This window comes from Barbus barbus (assembly GCF_936440315.1).
Source record: "Barbus barbus genome assembly, chromosome: 39".
NCBI lineage: Eukaryota > Metazoa > Chordata > Actinopteri > Cypriniformes > Cyprinidae > Barbus > Barbus barbus.
Genome location: NC_136717.1, coordinates 5,989,876 through 6,013,896, shown reverse-complemented (window position 1 = coordinate 6,013,896; position 24,021 = coordinate 5,989,876). Strand labels below are relative to the sequence as shown.

At 40.7% G+C, this 24,021-nt stretch overlaps 1 protein-coding gene across 1 annotated transcript; it reads right to left on the bottom strand.

The window, feature by feature from the left end:
- Positions 1-211: 211 nt before the first annotated feature.
- LOC306858523 (scavenger receptor cysteine-rich domain-containing protein DMBT1-like) lies at positions 212-22,533 on the bottom strand (the record flags this gene model as incomplete). Its single annotated transcript, XM_079399089.1, has 21 exons — positions 212-232; positions 575-630; positions 704-866; positions 951-1,024; positions 3,220-3,382; positions 3,467-3,540; positions 4,442-4,618; positions 4,717-4,761; positions 5,687-5,789; positions 6,696-6,755; positions 6,840-6,913; positions 9,475-9,651; positions 9,751-9,795; positions 11,879-12,055; positions 12,155-12,199; positions 15,868-16,044; positions 16,144-16,188; positions 19,873-20,049; positions 20,149-20,193; positions 21,224-21,230; positions 22,507-22,533. 21 exons carry the CDS (start codon positions 22,531-22,533, stop codon positions 212-214), a joined length of 1,932 nt encoding a protein of 643 aa, XP_079255215.1.
- Between the last annotated feature and the right edge of the window lie 1,488 nt (positions 22,534-24,021).

The following is a 24,021-nucleotide window of genomic DNA, read 5'->3' as shown; positions in this document are numbered from 1 at the left end:
AGAACAGGTGTTGTTTATTTTTTGTATTTTTGATGAGATAAATAAATGTGCAAATGGAAAATTTAATTGTTTTAATTCTCTAAACCATTTGCCTTTAATATGCAAATAAACTGACTGCAACAATGTTGACTGTGACAATGGCAAGCATGAAGTGAGGCTGTACCTTTGAACACTGAACAAAATACGGAATCTGACACTGAGGCAAGGCGATTCATTTAGCCTGCGCCATCAACTGGGTAAAAGATAGCAAAGTTATAAATGAAGTGAAATGTCTTCATAGCCTTTGATCGACTTTTCCTAAGATCACCGCCAGGCATCCTATGACCAAACAAATCTATTCAACAGTACTACGTGCATGCCATTGGTGAGCTTCACCCGGTTTGAAGTATAAAGTTTATATGAATGGAAAACTTTTGTTTTGCCTTAGGAAATTTAAAAAAGGGGAAAAATAGATTGATAAATTGGTCCTTTCACGTAGATCACGTTATGTAGAACACTAAACACTGTTGTATTGCTGAAATATAGTGTCCAACACCACGTCTATATATTAGTTGTATAAATGTGTTTGACTCACCTTGGCAGATGACTCCAGCGTCTTCTTGGTGCACACAGTCATGTGTTCCCCATCCTCTTGATGAACAGTTTTTCAGTGTAGATTCATTCCCACTGCACTGGACATCATCCAACCATATTTGTCCAGAACCTTCTCCAAAATATGCAGCTCTCTTTGCCTCTACAACACTCCCACAGCCCAGTTCTCTACACACCACTGCCGCGTCTGTAGAATCCCACAGGTCATCACACACCGTTCCCCAGATTCCATTGTGGAGAACCTCCACTCTTCCAGAACAGTGGTTGGGTCCATTCACCAACCTGAGAGCTATTAATCACAAACAATATACAGAACAGGTCATTAGATTTTTTGTTTGTCAACAAGGTAATAACAATACTGGAGTTGCATCATCCTCAACATGATTACCTCTGACTTCTGGCTGTGAAGTAGTTGTGTTCAGTGTTCCTGTTGCTACAGAAAAAATACAAACAAACACCCAAATACAAAACATTATGTTTTAATGATGGTATTGACATGTCAGACTGATTGCAGTGCTTCAAGTTTGTTCAGTTCAAACAAATGTTTTAGGTTGTTACAGGTTGTTCAGTGTTCCTGTTGCTACAGGAAAAAAAACAAACACACAAGTACAAAACATGTTTTAATGATGGTATTTACATGTCAGATTGATTGCAGTGCTTCAAGTTTGTTCAGTTCAAACCAATGTTTTAGGTTGTTGCAGATTGTGAGAACAGTTCTAATGCAAAGGTGTTTACTTGTCCGTGGTGCTGCACTAGTATGTGCCTGGCCAATTACAGAAAAGAGAGATGATTGAAGTCCATTACAATTTTTTACCTTTTGCTAGGTCTTTGCCACAGTGAAATTGGTATTCAAATGGATGGTAAACAATAAATGGTTCACATGCTAAGAAAGTTGAAAGCAATGATGCAGAGCATGAAGTGAGGCTGTATCTTTACAGACTGGAACAAAATGTGGTATATTACGTTGAGACCAGACCAATTAATTTAGCTCATGCCACCACCTCTGCAAAAGTTCCAAAGGTATAACTGAAGCAAAATATACTCATAGCCTTTCATCGACTTTTCCTTAGATCACCACCGGAAAAGCTATGACCAAACAAATCTACTCATCAGTACAACATGCATGCCACTGGTGACATTTACCCCATAATAAAGTGAGCGATTGAACGAGCGAAGTGATGTGGGGCCAAGTATAGTGATCTATACTTGGAATTTGTGCTCTGCATTTAACACATCCAAGTGTACACACACACCATGAACACACACCTGGGGCCTGTTTCATAAAACTAGTTTACCAAATAAGCCAGGCTTATTTCAGAGAGTCTGATTTATTTTGAATCAAATCAACTGACGATAAGTCAGACTAACTGAAATAAACCTGGCTTATTTGGTAAACTAGTTTTATTAAACAGGCCCCTGGAGCAGTTGTCAGCCATATTGCTGTGGCACCTGGGGAGCAGTTGGGGATCCGGTGCCTTGCGCAAGGGTCTCACCTCAGTCACCTCGGCATTGAAGGTGGAAGAGAGCGCTGATTATTCACTCCCCCCACCGACAATTCCTGCCGGACCTGAGATTTGAACCGGAAACCCTCGGGTTACAACTCAGAATCTCTAAACATTAGGCCAAGACTGCCCTTTTCCTATGTTCACCACTGGGGGTGCAATGACAAAACAAATCTACTCAACAGTGCTTGACCCCTAATTGAGGCAGAAACAGTATATAAATGGAAAACTTTGTTACGCCCTTTGGAAATTAAAAAAAAAGTAAAAAATGATACATTGTACATTGTCCTTTAAAGAAGATCACACTATTTAAGACACACGACACTGTTACATCGCTGAAATATAGTGTACAACCCCACATCTATACATCAGTTGTATAAATGTGTTTGACTCATCTGGTTCTTATTCAAAGGTGTATAATTTCTTGTCCGTGGTGCTGCACGAGTTTGTGCCTGGCCTATTACAGAAAACTAAAGATGATCGAAGTCTAATCCAGTTCCAGAATGCCTTTCTTTATTGGCGTGCTCTTTCCCACATTGAAAGTGGTATTCAAAGGGATGGTAAACAAGAAATGCAAAAAGTCGAAAGCAATGATGCAAAGAAAAACGAGAGGCTGTTCTTTGCACACTGGAACAAAATGTGGTTTCTTATGTTGAGACCAAGCCAAGTCATTTAGCCCATGCCACCAACTTGTCAAAAATTCCAAAGGTATAAAGGAATGAAATACATTCTTAGCCTTTGCTCAACTTTTCCTAAGATCACCACTGGGGGGGGGTTGCTATGACCAAAAAATATACTCAACGGTACTACGTGCATGCCATTGGTGAACTTGACCCCATAATTGAGGCATAAACAGTATATAAATCGAAAACTTTGTTTTGCCTTTGGAAACTTAAAAACGGGGAACAAATGGCTTGATAGATTGGGTCTATCTTTGCTGAAATATAGTGTACAACACCACAGCTATACATTAGCTGTATAAATGTGTTTGACTCACCTTGGCAGATGACTCCGGCATCTTCATGGTTACCACAGTTATGTGATCCCCATCCTCCCGATGAACAGTTTTTCAGTGTAGATTCATTCCCACTGCACTGGACATCATCCAACCATATTTGTCCAGAACCTTGTCCAAAATAAGCAGAACTCTTTGCCTCTACAACACTCCCACAGTCCAGTTCTCTACACACCACTGCCGCGTCTGTAGAATCCCAGTTATCATCACACACCGTTCCCCAGATTCCATTGTGGAGAACCTCCACTCTTCCAGAACAGTGGTTGGGTCCATTCACCAACCTGACAGCTATTAATCACAAACAATATACAGAACAGGTCATTAGATTTTTTGTTTGTCAATAAGGTAACAACAATACTGGAGTTGCATCCTCCTCAACGTGATTACCTCTGACAACTGGCTGTGAAGTAGTTGTGTTCAGTGTTCCTGTTGCTACAGAAAAAAAACAAACACACAAGTACAAAACATGTTTTAATGATGGTATTTACATGTCAGATTGATTGCAGTGCTTCAAGTTTGTTCAGTTCAAACCAATGCTTTAGGTTGTTGCAGATTGTGAGAACAGTTCTAATTCAAATGTGTTTACTTGTCCGTGGTGCTGCACTAGTATGTGCCTGGCCAATTACAGAAAAGAGAGATGATTGAAGTCCATTACAATTGCAGAATAGATTTTACCTTTTGCTAGGTCTTTGCCACAGTGAAATTGGTATTCAAATGGATGGTAAACAATAAATGGTTCACATGCTAAGAAAGTTGAAAGCAATGATGCAAAGCATGAAGTGAGGCTGTATCTTTACAGACTGGAACAAAATGTGGTATACAAAATCAAGACCAGGCCAATTAATTTAGCCCATGCCACAAAACTGGGCAAAAGTTCCAAAGGTATAAATGAAGCGAAATGTAATCATAGCCTTCAATCGACTTTTCCTAAGATCAGCACCGGGGTTGCTATGACTAGACAAATCTACTCATCAGTACTGCTTGCATACAATTGGTGAGCTTGACGCCGTAATTGAGGCGTGAACAGTATATAAATAGAAAACTTTGTTATGCCCTTTGGAAACGTCAAAAGGAAAAAAACGAATGATACATTGGTCCTTTCAAGTAGATCACGCTATTTAGAACACAAAACACTGTTGCATCGCTGAAATATAATGTACAAAATCACAGCAATTCATCAGCTGAATAAATGTCTTTGACTGACCTTGGCAGATGACTCCAGAATCTTTTTGGTGCCCACAGTTATGTGTTCCCCATCCGCTTGATGAACAGTTTTTGAGTGTAGATTCATTCCCACGGCACTGGACATCATCCAACCATATTTGGCCAGTACCTTGTCCAAAATATGCAGCTCTCTTTGCCTCTACAACACTCCCACAGCCCAGTTCTCTACACACCACTGCCGCATCTGTAGACTCCCACAGGTCATCACACACCGTTCCCCAGATTCCATTGTGGAGAACCTCCACTCTTCCAGAACAGATGTTGGATCCATTCACCAACCTGACAGCTATTAATCACAAACATTATACAGAACAGGTCATTAGATTTTTGTTTGTCAACAAGGTAATAACAATACTGGAGTTGCATCCTCCTCAACGTGATTACCTCTGACAACTGGCTGTGAAGTAGTTGTGTGCAGTGTTCCTGTTGCTACAGAAAAAAAAAAAACACACAAGTACAAAACATGTTTTAATGATGGTATTTACATGTCAGATTGATTGCAGTGCTTCAAGTTTGTTCAGTTCAAACCAATGTTTTAGGTTGTTGCAGATTGTGAGAACAGTTCTAATTCAAAGGTGTTTACTTGTCCGTGGTGCTGCACTAGTATGTGCCTGGCCAATTACAGAAAAGAGAGATGATTGAAGTCCATTACAATTTTTTACCTTTTGCTAGGTCTTTGCCACAGTGAAATTGGTATTCAAATGGATGGTAAACAATAAATGGTTCACATGCTAAGAAAGTTGAAAGCAATGATGCAGAGCATGAAGTGAGGCTGTACCTTTGCACACTGGAACAAAATGTGGTATATTACGTTGAGACCAAGCCAAGTCATTTAGCCCATGCCACCAACTTGTCAAAAATTCCAAAGGTATAAAGGAATGAAATACATTCTTAGCCTTTGCTCAACTTTTCCTAAGATCACCACTGGGGGGGGGGGGGGGGTTGCTATGAGCAAAAAAATATACTCAACGGTACTACGTGCATGCCATTGGTGAACTTGACCCCATAATTGAGGCATAAACAGTATATAAATCGAAAACTTTGTTTTGCCGTTGGAAACTTAAAAACGGGGAAAAAATGGGTTGATAGATTGGGTCTATCTTTGCTGAAATATAGTGTACAACACCACAGCTATACATTAGCTGTATAAATGTGTTTGACTCACCTTGGCAGATGACTCCGGCATCTTCATGGTTATCACAGTTATGTGATCCCCATCCTCCCGATGAACAGTTTTTCAGTGTAGATTCATTCCCACTGCACTGGACATCATCCAACCATATTTGTCCAGAACCTTGTCCAAAATAAGCAGAACTCTTTGCCTCTACAACACTCCCACAGCCCAGTTCTCTACACACCACTGCCGCATCTGTAGAATCCCAGTTATCATCACACACCGTTCCCCAGATTCCATTGTGGAGAACCTCCACTCTTCCAGAACAGTGGTTGGGTCCATTCACCAACCTGACAGCTATTAATCACAAACAATATACAGAACAGGTCATTTCTGTTTCATAAAACTAGTTTACCAAATAAGCCAGGCTTATTTCAGAGAGTCTGATTTATTTTGAATCAAATCAACTGACGATAAGTCAGACTAACTGAAATAAACCTGGCTTATTTGGTAAACTAGTTTTATTAAACAGGCCCCTGGAGCAGTTGTCAGCCATATTGCTGTGGCACCTGGGGAGCAGTTGGGGATCCGGTGCCTTGCGCAAGGGTCTCACCTCAGTCACCTCGGCATTGAAGGTGGAAGAGAGCGCTGATTATTCACTCCCCCCACCGACAATTCCTGCCGGACCTGAGATTTGAACCGGAAACCCTCGGGTTACAACTCAGAATCTCTAAACATTAGGCCAAGACTGCCCTTTTCCTATGTTCACCACTGGGGGTGCAATGACAAAACAAATCTACTCAACAGTGCTTGACCCCTAATTGAGGCAGAAACAGTATATAAATGGAAAACTTTGTTACGCCCTTTGGAAATTAAAAAAAAAGTAAAAAATGATACATTGTACATTGTCCTTTAAAGAAGATCACACTATTTAAGACACACGACACTGTTACATCGCTGAAATATAGTGTACAACCCCACATCTATACATCAGTTGTATAAATGTGTTTGACTCACCTTGGCAGATGACTCCAGCGTCTTCTTGGTGCACACAGTCATGTGTTCCCCATCCTCTTGATGAACAGTTTTTCAGTGTAGATTCATTCCCACTGCACTGGACATCATCCAACCATATTTGTCCAGAACCTTCTCCAAAATATGCAGCTCTCTTTGCCTCTACAACACTCCCACAGCCCAGTTCTCTACACACCACTGCCGCGTCTGTAGAATCCCACAGGTCATCACACACCGTTCCCCAGATTCCATTGTGGAGAACCTCCACTCTTCCAGAACAGTGGTTGGGTCCATTCACCAACCTGAGAGCTATTAATCACAAACAATATACAGAACAGGTCATTAGATTTTTTGTTTGTCAACAAGGTAATAACAATACTGGAGTTGCATCATCCTCAACATGATTACCTCTGACTTCTGGCTGTGAAGTAGTTGTGTTCAGTGTTCCTGTTGCTACAGAAAAAATACAAACAAACACCCAAATACAAAACATTATGTTTTAATGATGGTATTGACATGTCAGACTGATTGCAGTGCTTCAAGTTTGTTCAGTTCAAACAAATGTTTTAGGTTGTTACAGGTTGTTCAGTGTTCCTGTTGCTACAGGAAAAAAAACAAACACACAAGTACAAAACATGTTTTAATGATGGTATTTACATGTCAGATTGATTGCAGTGCTTCAAGTTTGTTCAGTTCAAACCAATGTTTTAGGTTGTTGCAGATTGTGAGAACAGTTCTAATTCAAAGGTGTTTACTTGTCCGTGGTGCTGCACTAGTATGTGCCTGGCCAATTACAGAAAAGAGAGATGATTGAAGTCCATTACAATTTTTTACCTTTTGCTAGGTCTTTGCCACAGTGAAATTGGTATTCAAATGGATGGTAAACAATAAATGGTTCACATGCTAAGAAAGTTGAAAGCAATGATGCAGAGCATGAAGTGAGGCTGTATCTTTACAGACTGGAACAAAATGTGGTATATTACGTTGAGACCAGACCAATTCATTTAGCTCATGCCACCACCTCTGCAAAAGTTCCAAAGGTATAACTGAAGCAAAATATTCAAAGGTGTATAATTTCTTGTCCGTGGTGCTGCACGAGTTTGTGCCTGGCCTATTACAGAAAACTAAAGATGATCGAAGTCTAATCCAGTTCCAGAATGCCTTTCTTTATTGGCGTGCTCTTTCCCACATTGAAAGTGGTATTCAAAGGGATGGTAAACAAGAAATGCAAAAAGTCGAAAGCAATGATGCAAAGAAAAACGAGAGGCTGTTCTTTGCACACTGGAACAAAATGTGGTTTCTTATGTTGAGACCAAGCCAAGTCATTTAGCCCATGCCACCAACTTGTCAAAAATTCCAAAGGTATAAAGGAATGAAATACATTCTTAGCCTTTGCTCAACTTTTCCTAAGATCACCACTGGGGGGGGGGGGGGGGGGGGGTTGCTATGACCAAAAAATATACTCAACGGTACTACGTGCATGCCATTGGTGAACTTGACCCCATAATTGAGGCATAAACAGTATATAAATCGAAAACTTTGTTTTGCCTTTGGAAACTTAAAAACGGGGAACAAATGGCTTGATAGATTGGGTCTATCTTTGCTGAAATATAGTGTACAACACCACAGCTATACATTAGCTGTATAAATGTGTTTGACTCACCTTGGCAGATGACTCCGGCATCTTCATGGTTACCACAGTTATGTGATCCCCATCCTCCCGATGAACAGTTTTTCAGTGTAGATTCATTCCCACTGCACTGGACATCATCCAACCATATTTGTCCAGAACCTTGTCCAAAATAAGCAGAACTCTTTGCCTCTACAACACTCCCACAGTCCAGTTCTCTACACACCACTGCCGCATCTGTAGAATCCCAGTTATCATCACACACCGTTCCCCAGATTCCATTGTGGAGAACCTCCACTCTTCCAGAACAGTGGTTGGGTCCATTCACCAACCTGACAGCTATTAATCACAAACAATATACAGAACAGGTCATTAGATTTTTTGTTTGTCAATAAGGTAACAACAATACTGGAGTTGCATCCTCCTCAACGTGATTACCTCTGACAACTGGCTGTGAAGTAGTTGTGTTCAGTGTTCCTGTTGCTACAGAAAAAAAACAAACACACAAGTACAAAACATGTTTTAATGATGGTATTTACATGTCAGATTGATTGCAGTGCTTCAAGTTTGTTCAGTTCAAACCAATGCTTTAGGTTGTTGCAGATTGTGAGAACAGTTCTAATTCAAATGTGTTTACTTGTCCGTGGTGCTGCACTAGTATGTGCCTGGCCAATTACAGAAAAGAGAGATGATTGAAGTCCATTACAATTGCAGAATAGATTTTACCTTTTGCTAGGTCTTTGCCACAGTGAAATTGGTATTCAAATGGATGGTAAACAATAAATGGTTCACATGCTAAGAAAGTTGAAAGCAATGATGCAAAGCATGAAGTGAGGCTGTATCTTTACAGACTGGAACAAAATGTGGTATACAAAATCAAGACCAGGCCAATTAATTTAGCCCATGCCACAAAACTGGGCAAAAGTTCCAAAGGTATAAATGAAGCAAAATGTAATCATAGCCTTCAATCGACTTTTCCTAAGATCAGCACCGGGGTTGCTATGACTAGACAAATCTACTCATCAGTACTGCTTGCATACAATTGGTGAGCTTGACGCCGTAATTGAGGCGTGAACAGTATATAAATAGAAAACTTTGTTATGCCCTTTGGAAACGTCAAAAGGAAAAAAACGAATGATACATTGGTCCTTTCAAGTAGATCACGCTATTTAGAACACAAAACACTGTTGCATCGCTGAAATATAATGTACAAAATCACAGCAATTCATCAGCTGAATAAATGTCTTTGACTGACCTTGGCAGATGACTCCAGAATCTTTTTGGTGCCCACAGTTATGTGTTCCCCATCCGCTTGATGAACAGTTTTTGAGTGTAGATTCATTCCCACGGCACTGGACATCATCCAACCATATTTGGCCAGTACCTTGTCCAAAATATGCAGCTCTCTTTGCCTCTACAACACTCCCACAGCCCAGTTCTCTACACACCACTGCCGCATCTGTAGACTCCCACAGGTCATCACACACCGTTCCCCAGATTCCATTGTGGAGAACCTCCACTCTTCCAGAACAGATGTTGGATCCATTCACCAACCTGACAGCTATTAATCACAAACATTATACAGAACAGGTCATTAGATTTTTTGTTTGTCAACAAGGTAATAACAATACTGGAGTTGCATCCTCCTCAACGTGATTACCTCTGACAACTGGCTGTGAAGTAGTTGTGTTCAGTGTTCCTGTTGCTACAGAAAAAAAACAAACACACAAGTACAAAACATGTTTTAATGATGGTATTTACATGTCAGATTGATTGCAGTGCTTCAAGTTTGTTCAGTTCAAACCAATGTTTTAGGTTGTTGCAGATTGTGAGAACAGTTCTAATTCAAAGGTGTTTACTTGTCCGTGGTGCTGCACTAGTATGTGCCTGGCCAATTACAGAAAAGAGAGATGATTGAAGTCCATTACAATTTTTTACCTTTTGCTAGGTCTTTGCCACAGTGAAATTGGTATTCAAATGGATGGTAAACAATAAATGGTTCACATGCTAAGAAAGTTGAAAGCAATGATGCAGAGCATGAAGTGAGGCTGTACCTTTGCACACTGGAACAAAATGTGGTATATTACGTTGAGACCAAGCCAAGTCATTTAGCCCATGCCACCAACTTGTCAAAAATTCCAAAGGTATAAAGGAATGAAATACATTCTTAGCCTTTGCTCAACTTTTCCTAAGATCACCACTGGGGGGGGGGGGTTGCTATGAGCAAAAAAATATACTCAACGGTACTACGTGCATGCCATTGGTGAACTTGACCCCATAATTGAGGCATAAACAGTATATAAATCGAAAACTTTGTTTTGCCGTTGGAAACTTAAAAACGGGGAAAAAATGGGTTGATAGATTGGGTCTATCTTTGCTGAAATATAGTGTACAACACCACAGCTATACATTAGCTGTATAAATGTGTTTGACTCACCTTGGCAGATGACTCCGGCATCTTCATGGTTATCACAGTTATGTGATCCCCATCCTCCCGATGAACAGTTTTTCAGTGTAGATTCATTCCCACTGCACTGGACATCATCCAACCATATTTGTCCAGAACCTTGTCCAAAATAAGCAGAACTCTTTGCCTCTACAACACTCCCACAGCCCAGTTCTCTACACACCACTGCCGCATCTGTAGAATCCCAGTTATCATCACACACCGTTCCCCAGATTCCATTGTGGAGAACCTCCACTCTTCCAGAACAGTGGTTGGGTCCATTCACCAACCTGACAGCTATTAATCACAAACAATATACAGAACAGGTCATTAGATTTTTTGTTTGTCAATAAGGTAACAACAATACTGGAGTTGCATCCTCCTCAACGTGATTACCTCTGACAACTGGCTGTGAAGTAGTTGTGTTCAGTGTTCCTGTTGCTACAGAAAAAAAACAAACACACAAGTACAAAACATGTTTTAATGATGGTATTTACATGTCAGATTGATTGCAGTGCTTCAAGTTTGTTCAGTTCAAACCAATGCTTTAGGTTGTTGCAGATTGTGAGAACAGTTCTAATTCAAATGTGTTTACTTGTCCGTGGTGCTGCACTAGTATGTGCCTGGCCAATTACAGAAAAGAGAGATGATTGAAGTCCATTACAATTGCAGAATAGATTTTACCTTTTGCTAGGTCTTTGCCACAGTGAAATTGGTATTCAAATGGATGGTAAACAATAAATGGTTCACATGCTAAGAAAGTTGAAAGCAATGATGCAAAGCATGAAGTGAGGCTGTATCTTTACAGACTGGAACAAAATGTGGTATACAAAATCAAGACCAGGCCAATTAATTTAGCCCATGCCACAAAACTGGGCAAAAGTTCCAAAGGTATAAATGAAGCGAAATGTAATCATAGCCTTCAATCGACTTTTCCTAAGATCAGCACCGGGGTTGCTATGACTAGACAAATCTACTCATCAGTACTGCTTGCATACAATTGGTGAGCTTGACGCCGTAATTGAGGCGTGAACAGTATATAAATAGAAAACTTTGTTATGCCCTTTGGAAACGTCAAAAGGAAAAAAACGAATGATACATTGGTCCTTTCAAGTAGATCACGCTATTTAGAACACAAAACACTGTTGCATCGCTGAAATATAATGTACAAAATCACAGCAATTCATCAGCTGAATAAATGTCTTTGACTGACCTTGGCAGATGACTCCAGAATCTTTTTGGTGCCCACAGTTATGTGTTCCCCATCCGCTTGATGAACAGTTTTTGAGTGTAGATTCATTCCCACGGCACTGGACATCATCCAACCATATTTGGCCAGTACCTTGTCCAAAATATGCAGCTCTCTTTGCCTCTACAACACTCCCACAGCCCAGTTCTCTACACACCACTGCCGCATCTGTAGACTCCCACAGGTCATCACACACCGTTCCCCAGATTCCATTGTGGAGAACCTCCACTCTTCCAGAACAGATGTTGGATCCATTCACCAACCTGACAGCTATTAATCACAAACATTATACAGAACAGGTCATTAGATTTTTTGTTTGTCAACAAGGTAATAACAATACTGGAGTTGCATCCTCCTCAACGTGATTACCTCTGACAACTGGCTGTGAAGTAGTTGTGTTCAGTGTTCCTGTTGCTACAGAAAAAAAACAAACACACAAGTACAAAACATGTTTTAATGATGGTATTTACATGTCAGATTGATTGCAGTGCTTCAAGTTTGTTCAGTTCAAACCAATGTTTTAGGTTGTTGCAGATTGTGAGAACAGTTCTAATTCAAAGGTGTTTACTTGTCCGTGGTGCTGCACTAGTATGTGCCTGGCCAATTACAGAAAAGAGAGATGATTGAAGTCCATTACAATTTTTTACCTTTTGCTAGGTCTTTGCCACAGTGAAATTGGTATTCAAATGGATGGTAAACAATAAATGGTTCACATGCTAAGAAAGTTGAAAGCAATGATGCAGAGCATGAAGTGAGGCTGTACCTTTGCACACTGGAACAAAATGTGGTATATTACGTTGAGACCAAGCCAAGTCATTTAGCCCATGCCACCAACTTGTCAAAAATTCCAAAGGTATAAAGGAATGAAATACATTCTTAGCCTTTGCTCAACTTTTCCTAAGATCACCACTGGGGGGGGGGGGGGGGGGGTTGCTATGAGCAAAAAAATATACTCAACGGTACTACGTGCATGCCATTGGTGAACTTGACCCCATAATTGAGGCATAAACAGTATATAAATCGAAAACTTTGTTTTGCCGTTGGAAACTTAAAAACGGGGAAAAAATGGGTTGATAGATTGGGTCTATCTTTGCTGAAATATAGTGTACAACACCACAGCTATACATTAGCTGTATAAATGTGTTTGACTCACCTTGGCAGATGACTCCGGCATCTTCATGGTTATCACAGTTATGTGATCCCCATCCTCCCGATGAACAGTTTTTCAGTGTAGATTCATTCCCACTGCACTGGACATCATCCAACCATATTTGTCCAGAACCTTGTCCAAAATAAGCAGAACTCTTTGCCTCTACAACACTCCCACAGCCCAGTTCTCTACACACCACTGCCGCATCTGTAGAATCCCAGTTATCATCACACACCGTTCCCCAGATTCCATTGTGGAGAACCTCCACTCTTCCAGAACAGTGGTTGGGTCCATTCACCAACCTGACAGCTATTAATCACAAACAATATACAGAACAGGTCATTTCTGTTTCATAAAACTAGTTTACCAAATAAGCCAGGCTTATTTCAGAGAGTCTGATTTATTTTGAATCAAATCAACTGACGATAAGTCAGACTAACTGAAATAAACCTGGCTTATTTGGTAAACTAGTTTTATTAAACAGGCCCCTGGAGCAGTTGTCAGCCATATTGCTGTGGCACCTGGGGAGCAGTTGGGGATCCGGTGCCTTGCGCAAGGGTCTCACCTCAGTCACCTCGGCATTGAAGGTGGAAGAGAGCGCTGATTATTCACTCCCCCCACCGACAATTCCTGCCGGACCTGAGATTTGAACCGGAAACCCTCGGGTTACAACTCAGAATCTCTAAACATTAGGCCAAGACTGCCCTTTTCCTATGTTCACCACTGGGGGTGCAATGACAAAACAAATCTACTCAACAGTGCTTGACCCCTAATTGAGGCAGAAACAGTATATAAATGGAAAACTTTGTTATGCCCTTTGGAAATTAAAAAAAAAGTAAAAAATGATACATTGTACATTGTCCTTTAAAGAAGATCACACTATTTAAGACACACGACACTGTTACATCGCTGAAATATAGTGTACAACCCCACATCTATACATCAGTTGTATAAATGTGTTTGACTCATCTGGTTCTTATTCAAAGGTGTATAATTTCTTGTCCGTGGTGCTGCACGAGTTTGTGCCTGGCCTATTACAGAAAACTAAAGATGATCGAAGTCTAATCCAGTTCCAGAATGCCTTTCTTTATTGGCGTGCTCTTTCCCACATTGAAAGTGGTATTCAAAGGGATGGTAAACAAGAAATGCAAAAAGTCGAAAGCAATGATGCAAAGAAAAACGAGAGGCTGTTCTTTGCACACTGGAACAAAATGTGGTTTCTTATGTTGAGACCAAGCCAAGTCATTTAGCCCATGCCACCAACTTGTCAAAAATTCCAAAGGTATAAAGGAATGAAATACATTCTTAGCCTTTGCTCAACTTTTCCTAAGATCACCACTGGGGGGGGGGGGGGGGGGGTTGCTATGACCAAAAAATATACTCAACGGTACTACGTGCATGCCATTGGTGAACTTGACCCCATAATTGAGGCATAAACAGTATATAAATCGAAAACTTTGTTTTGCCTTTGGAAACTTAAAAACGGGGAACAAATGGCTTGATAGATTGGGTCTATCTTTGCTGAAATATAGTGTACAACACCACAGCTATACATTAGCTGTATAAATGTGTTTGACTCACCTTGGCAGATGACTCCGGCATCTTCATGGTTACCACAGTTATGTGATCCCCATCCTCCCGATGAACAGTTTTTCAGTGTAGATTCATTCCCACTGCACTGGACATCATCCAACCATATTTGTCCAGAACCTTGTCCAAAATAAGCAGAACTCTTTGCCTCTACAACACTCCCACAGTCCAGTTCTCTACACACCACTGCCGCATCTGTAGAATCCCAGTTATCATCACACACCGTTCCCCAGATTCCATTGTGGAGAACCTCCACTCTTCCAGAACAGTGGTTGGGTCCATTCACCAACCTGACAGCTATTAATCACAAACAATATACAGAACAGGTCATTAGATTTTTTGTTTGTCAATAAGGTAACAACAATACTGGAGTTGCATCCTCCTCAACGTGATTACCTCTGACAACTGGCTGTGAAGTAGTTGTGTTCAGTGTTCCTGTTGCTACAGAAAAAAAACAAACACACAAGTACAAAACATGTTTTAATGATGGTATTTACATGTCAGATTGATTGCAGTGCTTCAAGTTTGTTCAGTTCAAACCAATGCTTTAGGTTGTTGCAGATTGTGAGAACAGTTCTAATTCAAATGTGTTTACTTGTCCGTGGTGCTGCACTAGTATGTGCCTGGCCAATTACAGAAAAGAGAGATGATTGAAGTCCATTACAATTGCAGAATAGATTTTACCTTTTGCTAGGTCTTTGCCACAGTGAAATTGGTATTCAAATGGATGGTAAACAATAAATGGTTCACATGCTAAGAAAGTTGAAAGCAATGATGCAAAGCATGAAGTGAGGCTGTATCTTTACAGACTGGAACAAAATGTGGTATACAAAATCAAGACCAGGCCAATTAATTTAGCCCATGCCACAAAACTGGGCAAAAGTTCCAAAGGTATAAATGAAGCGAAATGTAATCATAGCCTTCAATCGACTTTATCTAAGATCAGCACCGGGGTTGCTATGACTAGACAAATCTACTCATCAGTACTGCTTGCATACAATTGGTGAGCTTGACGCCGTAATTGAGGCGTGAACAGTATATAAATAGAAAACTTTGTTATGCCCTTTGGAAACGTCAAAAGGAAAAAAACGAATGATACATTGGTCCTTTCAAGTAGATCACGCTATTTAGAACACAAAACACTGTTGCATCGCTGAAATATAATGTACAAAATCACAGCAATTCATCAGCTGAATAAATGTCTTTGACTGACCTTGGCAGATGACTCCAGAATCTTTTTGGTGCCCACAGTTATGTGTTCCCCATCCGCTTGATGAACAGTTTTTGAGTGTAGATTCATTCCCACGGCACTGGACATCATCCAACCATATTTGGCCAGTACCTTGTCCAAAATATGCAGCTCTCTTTGCCTCTACAACACTCCCACAGCCCAGTTCTCTACACACCACTGCCGCATCTGTAGACTCCCACAGGTCATCACACACCGTTCCCCAGATTCCATTGTGGAGAACCTCCACTCTTCCAGAACAGATGTTGGATCCATTCACCAACCTGACAGCTATTAATCACAAACATTATACAGAACAGGTCATTAGATTTTTTGTTTGTCAACAAGGTAATAACAATACTGGAGTTGCATCCTCCTCAACGTGATTACCTCTGACAACTGGCTGTGAAGTAGTTGTGTTCAGTGTTCCTGTTGCTACAGAAAAAAAACAAACACACAAGTACAAAACATGTTTTAATGATGGTATTTACATGTCAGATTGATTGCAGTGCTTCAAGTTTGTTCAGTTCAAACCAATGTTTTAGGTTGTTGCAGATTGTGAGAACAGTTCTAATTCAAAGGTGTTTACTTGTCCGTGGTGCTGCACTAGTATGTGCCTGGCCAATTACAGAAAAGAGAGATGATTGAAGTCCATTACAATTTTTTACCTTTTGCTAGGTCTTTGCCACAGTGAAATTGGTATTCAAATGGATGGTAAACAATAAATGGTTCACATGCTAAGAAAGTTGAAAGCAATGATGCAGAGCATGAAGTGAGGCTGTACCTTTGCACACTGGAACAAAATGTGGTATATTACGTTGAGACCAAGCCAAGTCATTTAGCCCATGCCACCAACTTGTCAAAAATTCCAAAGGTATAAAGGAATGAAATACATTCTTAGCCTTTGCTCAACTTTTCCTAAGATCACCACTGGGGGGGGGGGGGGGGGGGGGGGGGGGGGGTTGGGGGGGTTGCTATGAGCAAAAAAATATACTCAACGGTACTACGTGCATGCCATTGGTGAACTTGACCCCATAATTGAGGCATAAACAGTATATAAATCGAAAACTTTGTTTTGCCGTTGGAAACTTAAAAACGGGGAAAAAATGGGTTGATAGATTGGGTCTATCTTTGCTGAAATATAGTGTACAACACCACAGCTATACATTAGCTGTATAAATGTGTTTGACTCACCTTGGCAGATGACTCCGGCATCTTCATGGTTATCACAGTTATGTGATCCCCATCCTCCCGATGAACAGTTTTTCAGTGTAGATTCATTCCCACTGCACTGGACATCATCCAACCATATTTGTCCAGAACCTTGTCCAAAATAAGCAGAACTCATTGCCTCTACAACACTCCCACAGCCCAGTTCTCTACACACCACTGCCGCATCTGTAGAATCCCAGTTATCATCACACACCGTTCCCCAGATTCCATTGTGGAGAACCTCCACTCTTCCAGAACAGTGGTTGGGTCCATTCACCAACCTGACAGCTATTAATCACAAACAATATACAGAACAGGTCATTTCTGTTTCATAAAACTAGTTTACCAAATAAGCCAGGCTTATTTCAGAGAGTCTGATTTATTTTGAATCAAATCAACTGACGATAAGTCAGACTAACTGAAATAAACCTGGCTTATTTGGTAAACTAGTTTTATTAAACAGGCCCCTGGAGCAGTTGTCAGCCATATTGCTGTGGCACCTGGGGAGCAGTTGGGGATCCGGTGCCTTGCGCAAGGGTCTCACCTCAGTCACCTCGGCATTGAAGGTGGAAGAGAGCGCTGATTATTCACTCCCCCCACCGACAATTCCTGCCGGACCTGAGATTTGAACCGGAAACCCTCGGGTTACAACTCAGAATCTCTAAACATTAGGCCAAGACTGCCCTTTTCCTATGTTCACCACTGGGGGTGCAATGACAAAACAAATCTACTCAACAGTGCTTGACCCCTAATTGAGGCAGAAACAGTATATAAATGGAAAACTTTGTTATGCCCTTTGGAAATTAAAAAAAAAGTAAAAAATGATACATTGTACATTGTCCTTTAAAGAAGATCACACTATTTAAGACACACGACACTGTTACATCGCTGAAATATAGTGTACAACCCCACATCTATACATCAGTTGTATAAATGTGTTTGACTCATCTGGTTCTTATTCAAAGGTGTATAATTTCTTGTCCGTGGTGCTGCACGAGTTTGTGCCTGGCCTATTACAGAAAACTAAAGATGATCGAAGTCTAATCCAGTTCCAGAATGCCTTTCTTTATTGGCGTGCTCTTTCCCACATTGAAAGTGGTATTCAAAGGGATGGTAAACAAGAAATGCAAAAAGTCGAAAGCAATGATGCAAAGAAAAACGAGAGGCTGTTCTTTGCACACTGGAACAAAATGTGGTTTCTTATGTTGAGACCAAGCCAAGTCATTTAGCCCATGCCACCAACTTGTCAAAAATTCCAAAGGTATAAAGGAATGAAATACATTCTTAGCCTTTGCTCAACTTTTCCTAAGATCACCACTGGGGGGGGGGGGGGGTTGCTATGACCAAAAAATATACTCAACGGTACTACGTGCATGCCATTGGTGAACTTGACCCCATAATTGAGGCATAAACAGTATATAAATCGAAAACTTTGTTTTGCCTTTGGAAACTTAAAAACGGGGAACAAATGGCTTGATAGATTGGGTCTATCTTTGCTGAAATATAGTGTACAACACCACAGCTATACATTAGCTGTATAAATGTGTTTGACTCACCTTGGCAGATGACTCCGGCATCTTCATGGTTACCACAGTTATGTGATCCCCATCCTCCCGATGAACAGTTTTTCAGTGTAGATTCATTCCCACTGCACTGGACATCATCCAACCATATTTGTCCAGAACCTTGTCCAAAATAAGCAGAACTCTTTGCCTCTACAACACTCCCACAGTCCAGTTCTCTACACACCACTGCCGCATCTGTAGAATCCCAGTTATCATCACACACCGTTCCCCAGATTCCATTGTGGAGAACCTCCACTCTTCCAGAACAGTGGTTGGGTCCATTCACCAACCTGACAGCTATTAATCACAAACAATATACAGAACAGGTCATTAGATTTTTTGTTTGTCAATAAGGTAACAACAATACTGGAGTTGCATCCTCCTCAACGTGATTACCTCTGACAACTGGCTGTGAAGTAGTTGTGTTCAGTGTTCCTGTTGCTACAGAAAAAAAACAAACACACAAGTACAAAACATGTTTTAATGATGGTATTTACATGTCAGATTGATTGCAGTGCTTCAAGTTTGTTCAGTTCAAACCAATGCTTTAGGTTGTTGCAGATTGTGAGAACAGTTCTAATTCAAATGTGTTTACTTGTCCGTGGTGCTGCACTAGTATGTGCCTGGCCAATTACAGAAAAGAGAGATGATTGAAGTCCATTACAATTGCAGAATAGATTTTACCTTTTGCTAGGTCTTTGCCACAGTGAAATTGGTATTCAAATGGATGGTAAACAATAAATGGTTCACATGCTAAGAAAGTTGAAAGCAATGATGCAAAGCATGAAGTGAGGCTGTATCTTTACAGACTGGAACAAAATGTGGTATACAAAATCAAGACCAGGCCAATTAATTTAGCCCATGCCACAAAACTGGGCAAAAGTTCCAAAGGTATAAATGAAGCGAAATGTAATCATAGCCTTCAATCGACTTTTCCTAAGATCAGCACCGGGGTTGCTATGACTAGACAAATCTACTCATCAGTACTGCTTGCATACAATTGGTGAGCTTGACGCCGTAATTGAGGCGTGAACAGTATATAAATAGAAAACTTTGTTATGCCCTTTGGAAACGTCAAAAGGAAAAAAACGAATGATACATTGGTCCTTTCAAGTAGATCACGCTATTTAGAACACAAAACACTGTTGCATCGCTGAAATATAATGTACAAAATCACAGCAATTCATCAGCTGAATAAATGTCTTTGACTGACCTTGGCAGATGACTCCAGAATCTTTTTGGTGCCCACAGTTATGTGTTCCCCATCCGCTTGATGAACAGTTTTTGAGTGTAGATTCATTCCCACGGCACTGGACATCATCCAACCATATTTGGCCAGTACCTTGTCCAAAATATGCAGCTCTCTTTGCCTCTACAACACTCCCACAGCCCAGTTCTCTACACACCACTGCCGCATCTGTAGACTCCCACAGGTCATCACACACCGTTCCCCAGATTCCATTGTGGAGAACCTCCACTCTTCCAGAACAGATGTTGGATCCATTCACCAACCTGACAGCTATTAATCACAAACATTATACAGAACAGGTCATTAGATTTTTTGTTTGTCAACAAGGTAATAACAATACTGGAGTTGCATCCTCCTCAACGTGATTACCTCTGACAACTGGCTGTGAAGTAGTTGTGTTCAGTGTTCCTGTTGCTACAGAAAAAAAACAAACACACAAGTACAAAACATGTTTTAATGATGGTATTTACATGTCAGATTGATTGCAGTGCTTCAAGTTTGTTCAGTTCAAACCAATGTTTTAGGTTGTTGCAGATTGTGAGAACAGTTCTAATTCAAAGGTGTTTACTTGTCCGTGGTGCTGCACTAGTATGTGCCTGGCCAATTACAGAAAAGAGAGATGATTGAAGTCCATTACAATTTTTTACCTTTTGCTAGGTCTTTGCCACAGTGAAATTGGTATTCAAATGGATGGTAAACAATAAATGGTTCACATGCTAAGAAAGTTGAAAGCAATGATGCAGAGCATGAAGTGAGGCTGTACCTTTGCACACTGGAACAAAATGTGGTATATTACGTTGAGACCAAGCCAAGTCATTTAGCCCATGCCACCAACTTGTCAAAAATTCCAAAGGTATAAAGGAATGAAATACATTCTTAGCCTTTGCTCAACTTTTCCTAAGATCACCACTGGGGGGGGGGTTGCTATGAGCAAAAAAATTATACTCAACGGTACTACGTGCATGCCATTGGTGAACTTGACCCCATAATTGAGGCATAAACAGTATATAAATCGAAAACTTTGTTTTGCCTTTGGAAACTTAAAAACGGGGAAAAAATGGGTTGATAGATTGGGTCTATCTTTGCTGAAATATAGTGTACAACACCACAGCTATACATTAGCTGTATAAATGTGTTTGACTCACCTTGGCAGATGACTCCGGCATCTTCATGGTTATCACAGTTATGTGATCCCCATCCTCCCGATGAACAGTTTTTCAGTGTAGATTCATTCCCACTGCACTGGACATCATCCAACCATATTTGTCCAGAACCTTGTCCAAAATAAGCAGAACTCATTGCCTCTACAACACTCCCACAGCCCAGTTCTCTACACACCACTGCCGCATCTGTAGAATCCCAGTTATCATCACACACCGTTCCCCAGATTCCATTGTGGAGAACCTCCACTCTTCCAGAACAGTGGTTGGGTCCATTCACCAACCTGACAGCTATTAAATCACAAACAATATACAGAACAGGTCATTTCTGTTTCATAAAACTAGTTTACCAAATAATCCAGGCTTATTTCAGAGAGTCTGATTATTTTGAATCAAATCAACTGACGATAAGTCAGACTAACTGAAATAAACCTGGCTTATTTGGTAAACTAGTTTTATTAAACAGGCCCCTGGAGCAGTTGTCAGCCATATTGCTGTGGCACCTGGGGAGCAGTTGGGGATCCGGTGCCTTGCGCAAGGGTCTCACCTCAGTCACCTCGGCATTGAAGGTGGAAGAGAGCGCTGATTATTCACTCCCCCCACCGACAATTCCTGCCGGACCTGAGATTTGAACCGGAAACCCTCGGGTTACAACTCAGAATCTCTAAACATTAGGCCAAGACTGCCCTTTTCCTATGTTCACCACTGGGGGTGCAATGACAAAACAAATCTACTCAACAGTGCTTGACCCCTAATTGAGGCAGAAACAGTATATAAATGGAAAACTTTGTTATGCCCTTTGGAAATTAAAAAAAAAGTAAAAAATGATACATTGTACATTGTCCTTTAAAGAAGATCACACTATTTAAGACACACGACACTGTTACATCGCTGAAATATAGTGTACAACCCCACATCTATACATCAGTTGTATAAATGTGTTTGACTCATCTGGTTCTTATTCAAAGGTGTATAATTTCTTGTCCGTGGTGCTGCACGAGTTTGTGCCTGGCCTATTACAGAAAACTAAAGATGATCGAAGTCTAATCCAGTTCCAGAATGCCTTTCTTTATTGGCGTGCTCTTTCCCACATTGAAAGTGGTATTCAAAGGGATGGTAAACAAGAAATGCAAAAAGTCGAAAGCAATGATGCAAAGAAAAACGAGAGGCTGTTCTTTGCACACTGGAACAAAATGTGGTTTCTTATGTTGAGACCAAGCCAAGTCATTTAGTCCATGCCACCAACTTGTCAAAAATTCCAAAGGTATAAAGGAATGAAATACATTCTTAGCCTTTGCTCAACTTTTCCTAAGATCACCACTGGGGGGGGGGGGGGGGGGGGGGTTGCTATGAGCAAAAAAATATACTCAACGGTACTACGTGCATGCCATTGGTGAACTTGACCCCATAATTGAGGCATAAACAGTATATAAATTGAAAACTTTGTTTTGCCTTTGGAAACTTAAAAACGGGGAAAAAATGGGTTGATAGATTGGGTCTATCTTTGCTGAAATATAGTGTACAACACCACTGCTATACATTAGCTGTATAAATGTGTTTGACTCACCTTGGCAGATGACTCCGGCATCTTCATGGTTACCACAGTTATGTGATCCCCATCCTCCCGATGAACAGTTTTTCAGTGTAGATTCATTCCCACTGCACTGGACATCATCCAACCATATTTGTCCAGAACCTTGTCCAAAATAAGCAGAACTCTTTGCCTCTACAACACTCCCACAGCCCAGTTCTCTACACACCACTGCCGCGTCTGTAGAATCCCAGTTATCATCACACACCGTTCCCCAGATTCCATTGTGGAGAACCTCCACTCTTCCAGAACAGATGTTGGATCCATTCACCAACCTGACAGCTATTAATCACAAACATTATACAGAACAGGTCATTAGATTTTTTGTTTGTCAACAAGGTAATAACAATACTGGAGTTGCATCCTCCTCAACGTGATTACCTCTGACAACTGGCTGTGAAGTAGTTGTGTTCAGTGTTCCTGTTGCTACAGAAAAAAAAACAAACACACCAGTACAAAACATGTTTTAATGATGGTATTTACATGTCAGATTGATTGCAGTGCTTCAAGTTTGTTCAGTTCAAACCAATGTTTTAGGTTGTTGCAGATTGTGAGAACAGTTCTAATTCAAAGGTGTTTACTTGTCCGTGGTGCTGCACTAGTATGTGCCTGGCCAATTACAGAAAAGAGAGATGATTGAAGTCCATTACAATTGCAGAATAGATTTTACCTTTTGCTAGGTCTTTGCCACAGTGAAATTGGTATTCAAATGGATGGTAAACAATAAATGGTTCACATGCTAAGAAAGTTGAAAGCAGTGATGCAAAGCATGAAGTGAGGCTGTATCTTTACAGACTGGAACAAAATGTGGTATACAAAATCAAGACCAGGCCAATTAATTTAGCCCATGCCACAAAACTGGGCAAAAGTTCCAAAGGTATAAATGAAGCGAAATGTAATCATAGCCTTCAATCGACTTTTCCTAAGATCACCACCGGGGTTGCTATGACTAGACAAATCTACTCATCAGTACTGCTTGCATACAATTGGTGAGCTTGACGCCGTAATTGAGGCGTGAACAGTATATAAATAGAAAACTTTGTTATGCCCTTTGGAAACGTCAAAAGGAAAAAAACGAATGATACATTGGTCCTTTCAAGTAGATCACGCTATTTAGAACACAAAACACTGTTGCATCGCTGAAATATAATGTACAAAATCACAGCAATTCATCAGCTGAATAAATGTCTTTGACTGACCTTGGCAGATGACTCCAGAATCTTTTTGGTGCCCACAGTTATGTGTTCCCCATCCTCTTGATGAACAGTTTTTGAGTGTAGATTCATTCCCACGGCACTGGACATCATCCAACCATATTTGGCCAGTACCTTGTCCAAAATATGCAGCTCTCTTTGCCTCTACAACACTCCCACAGCCCAGTTCTCTACACACCACTGCCGCATCTGTAGAGTCCCAAAGGTCATCACACACCGTTCCCCAGGTTCCATTGTGGAGAACCTCCACTCTTCCAGAACAGATGTTGGATCCATT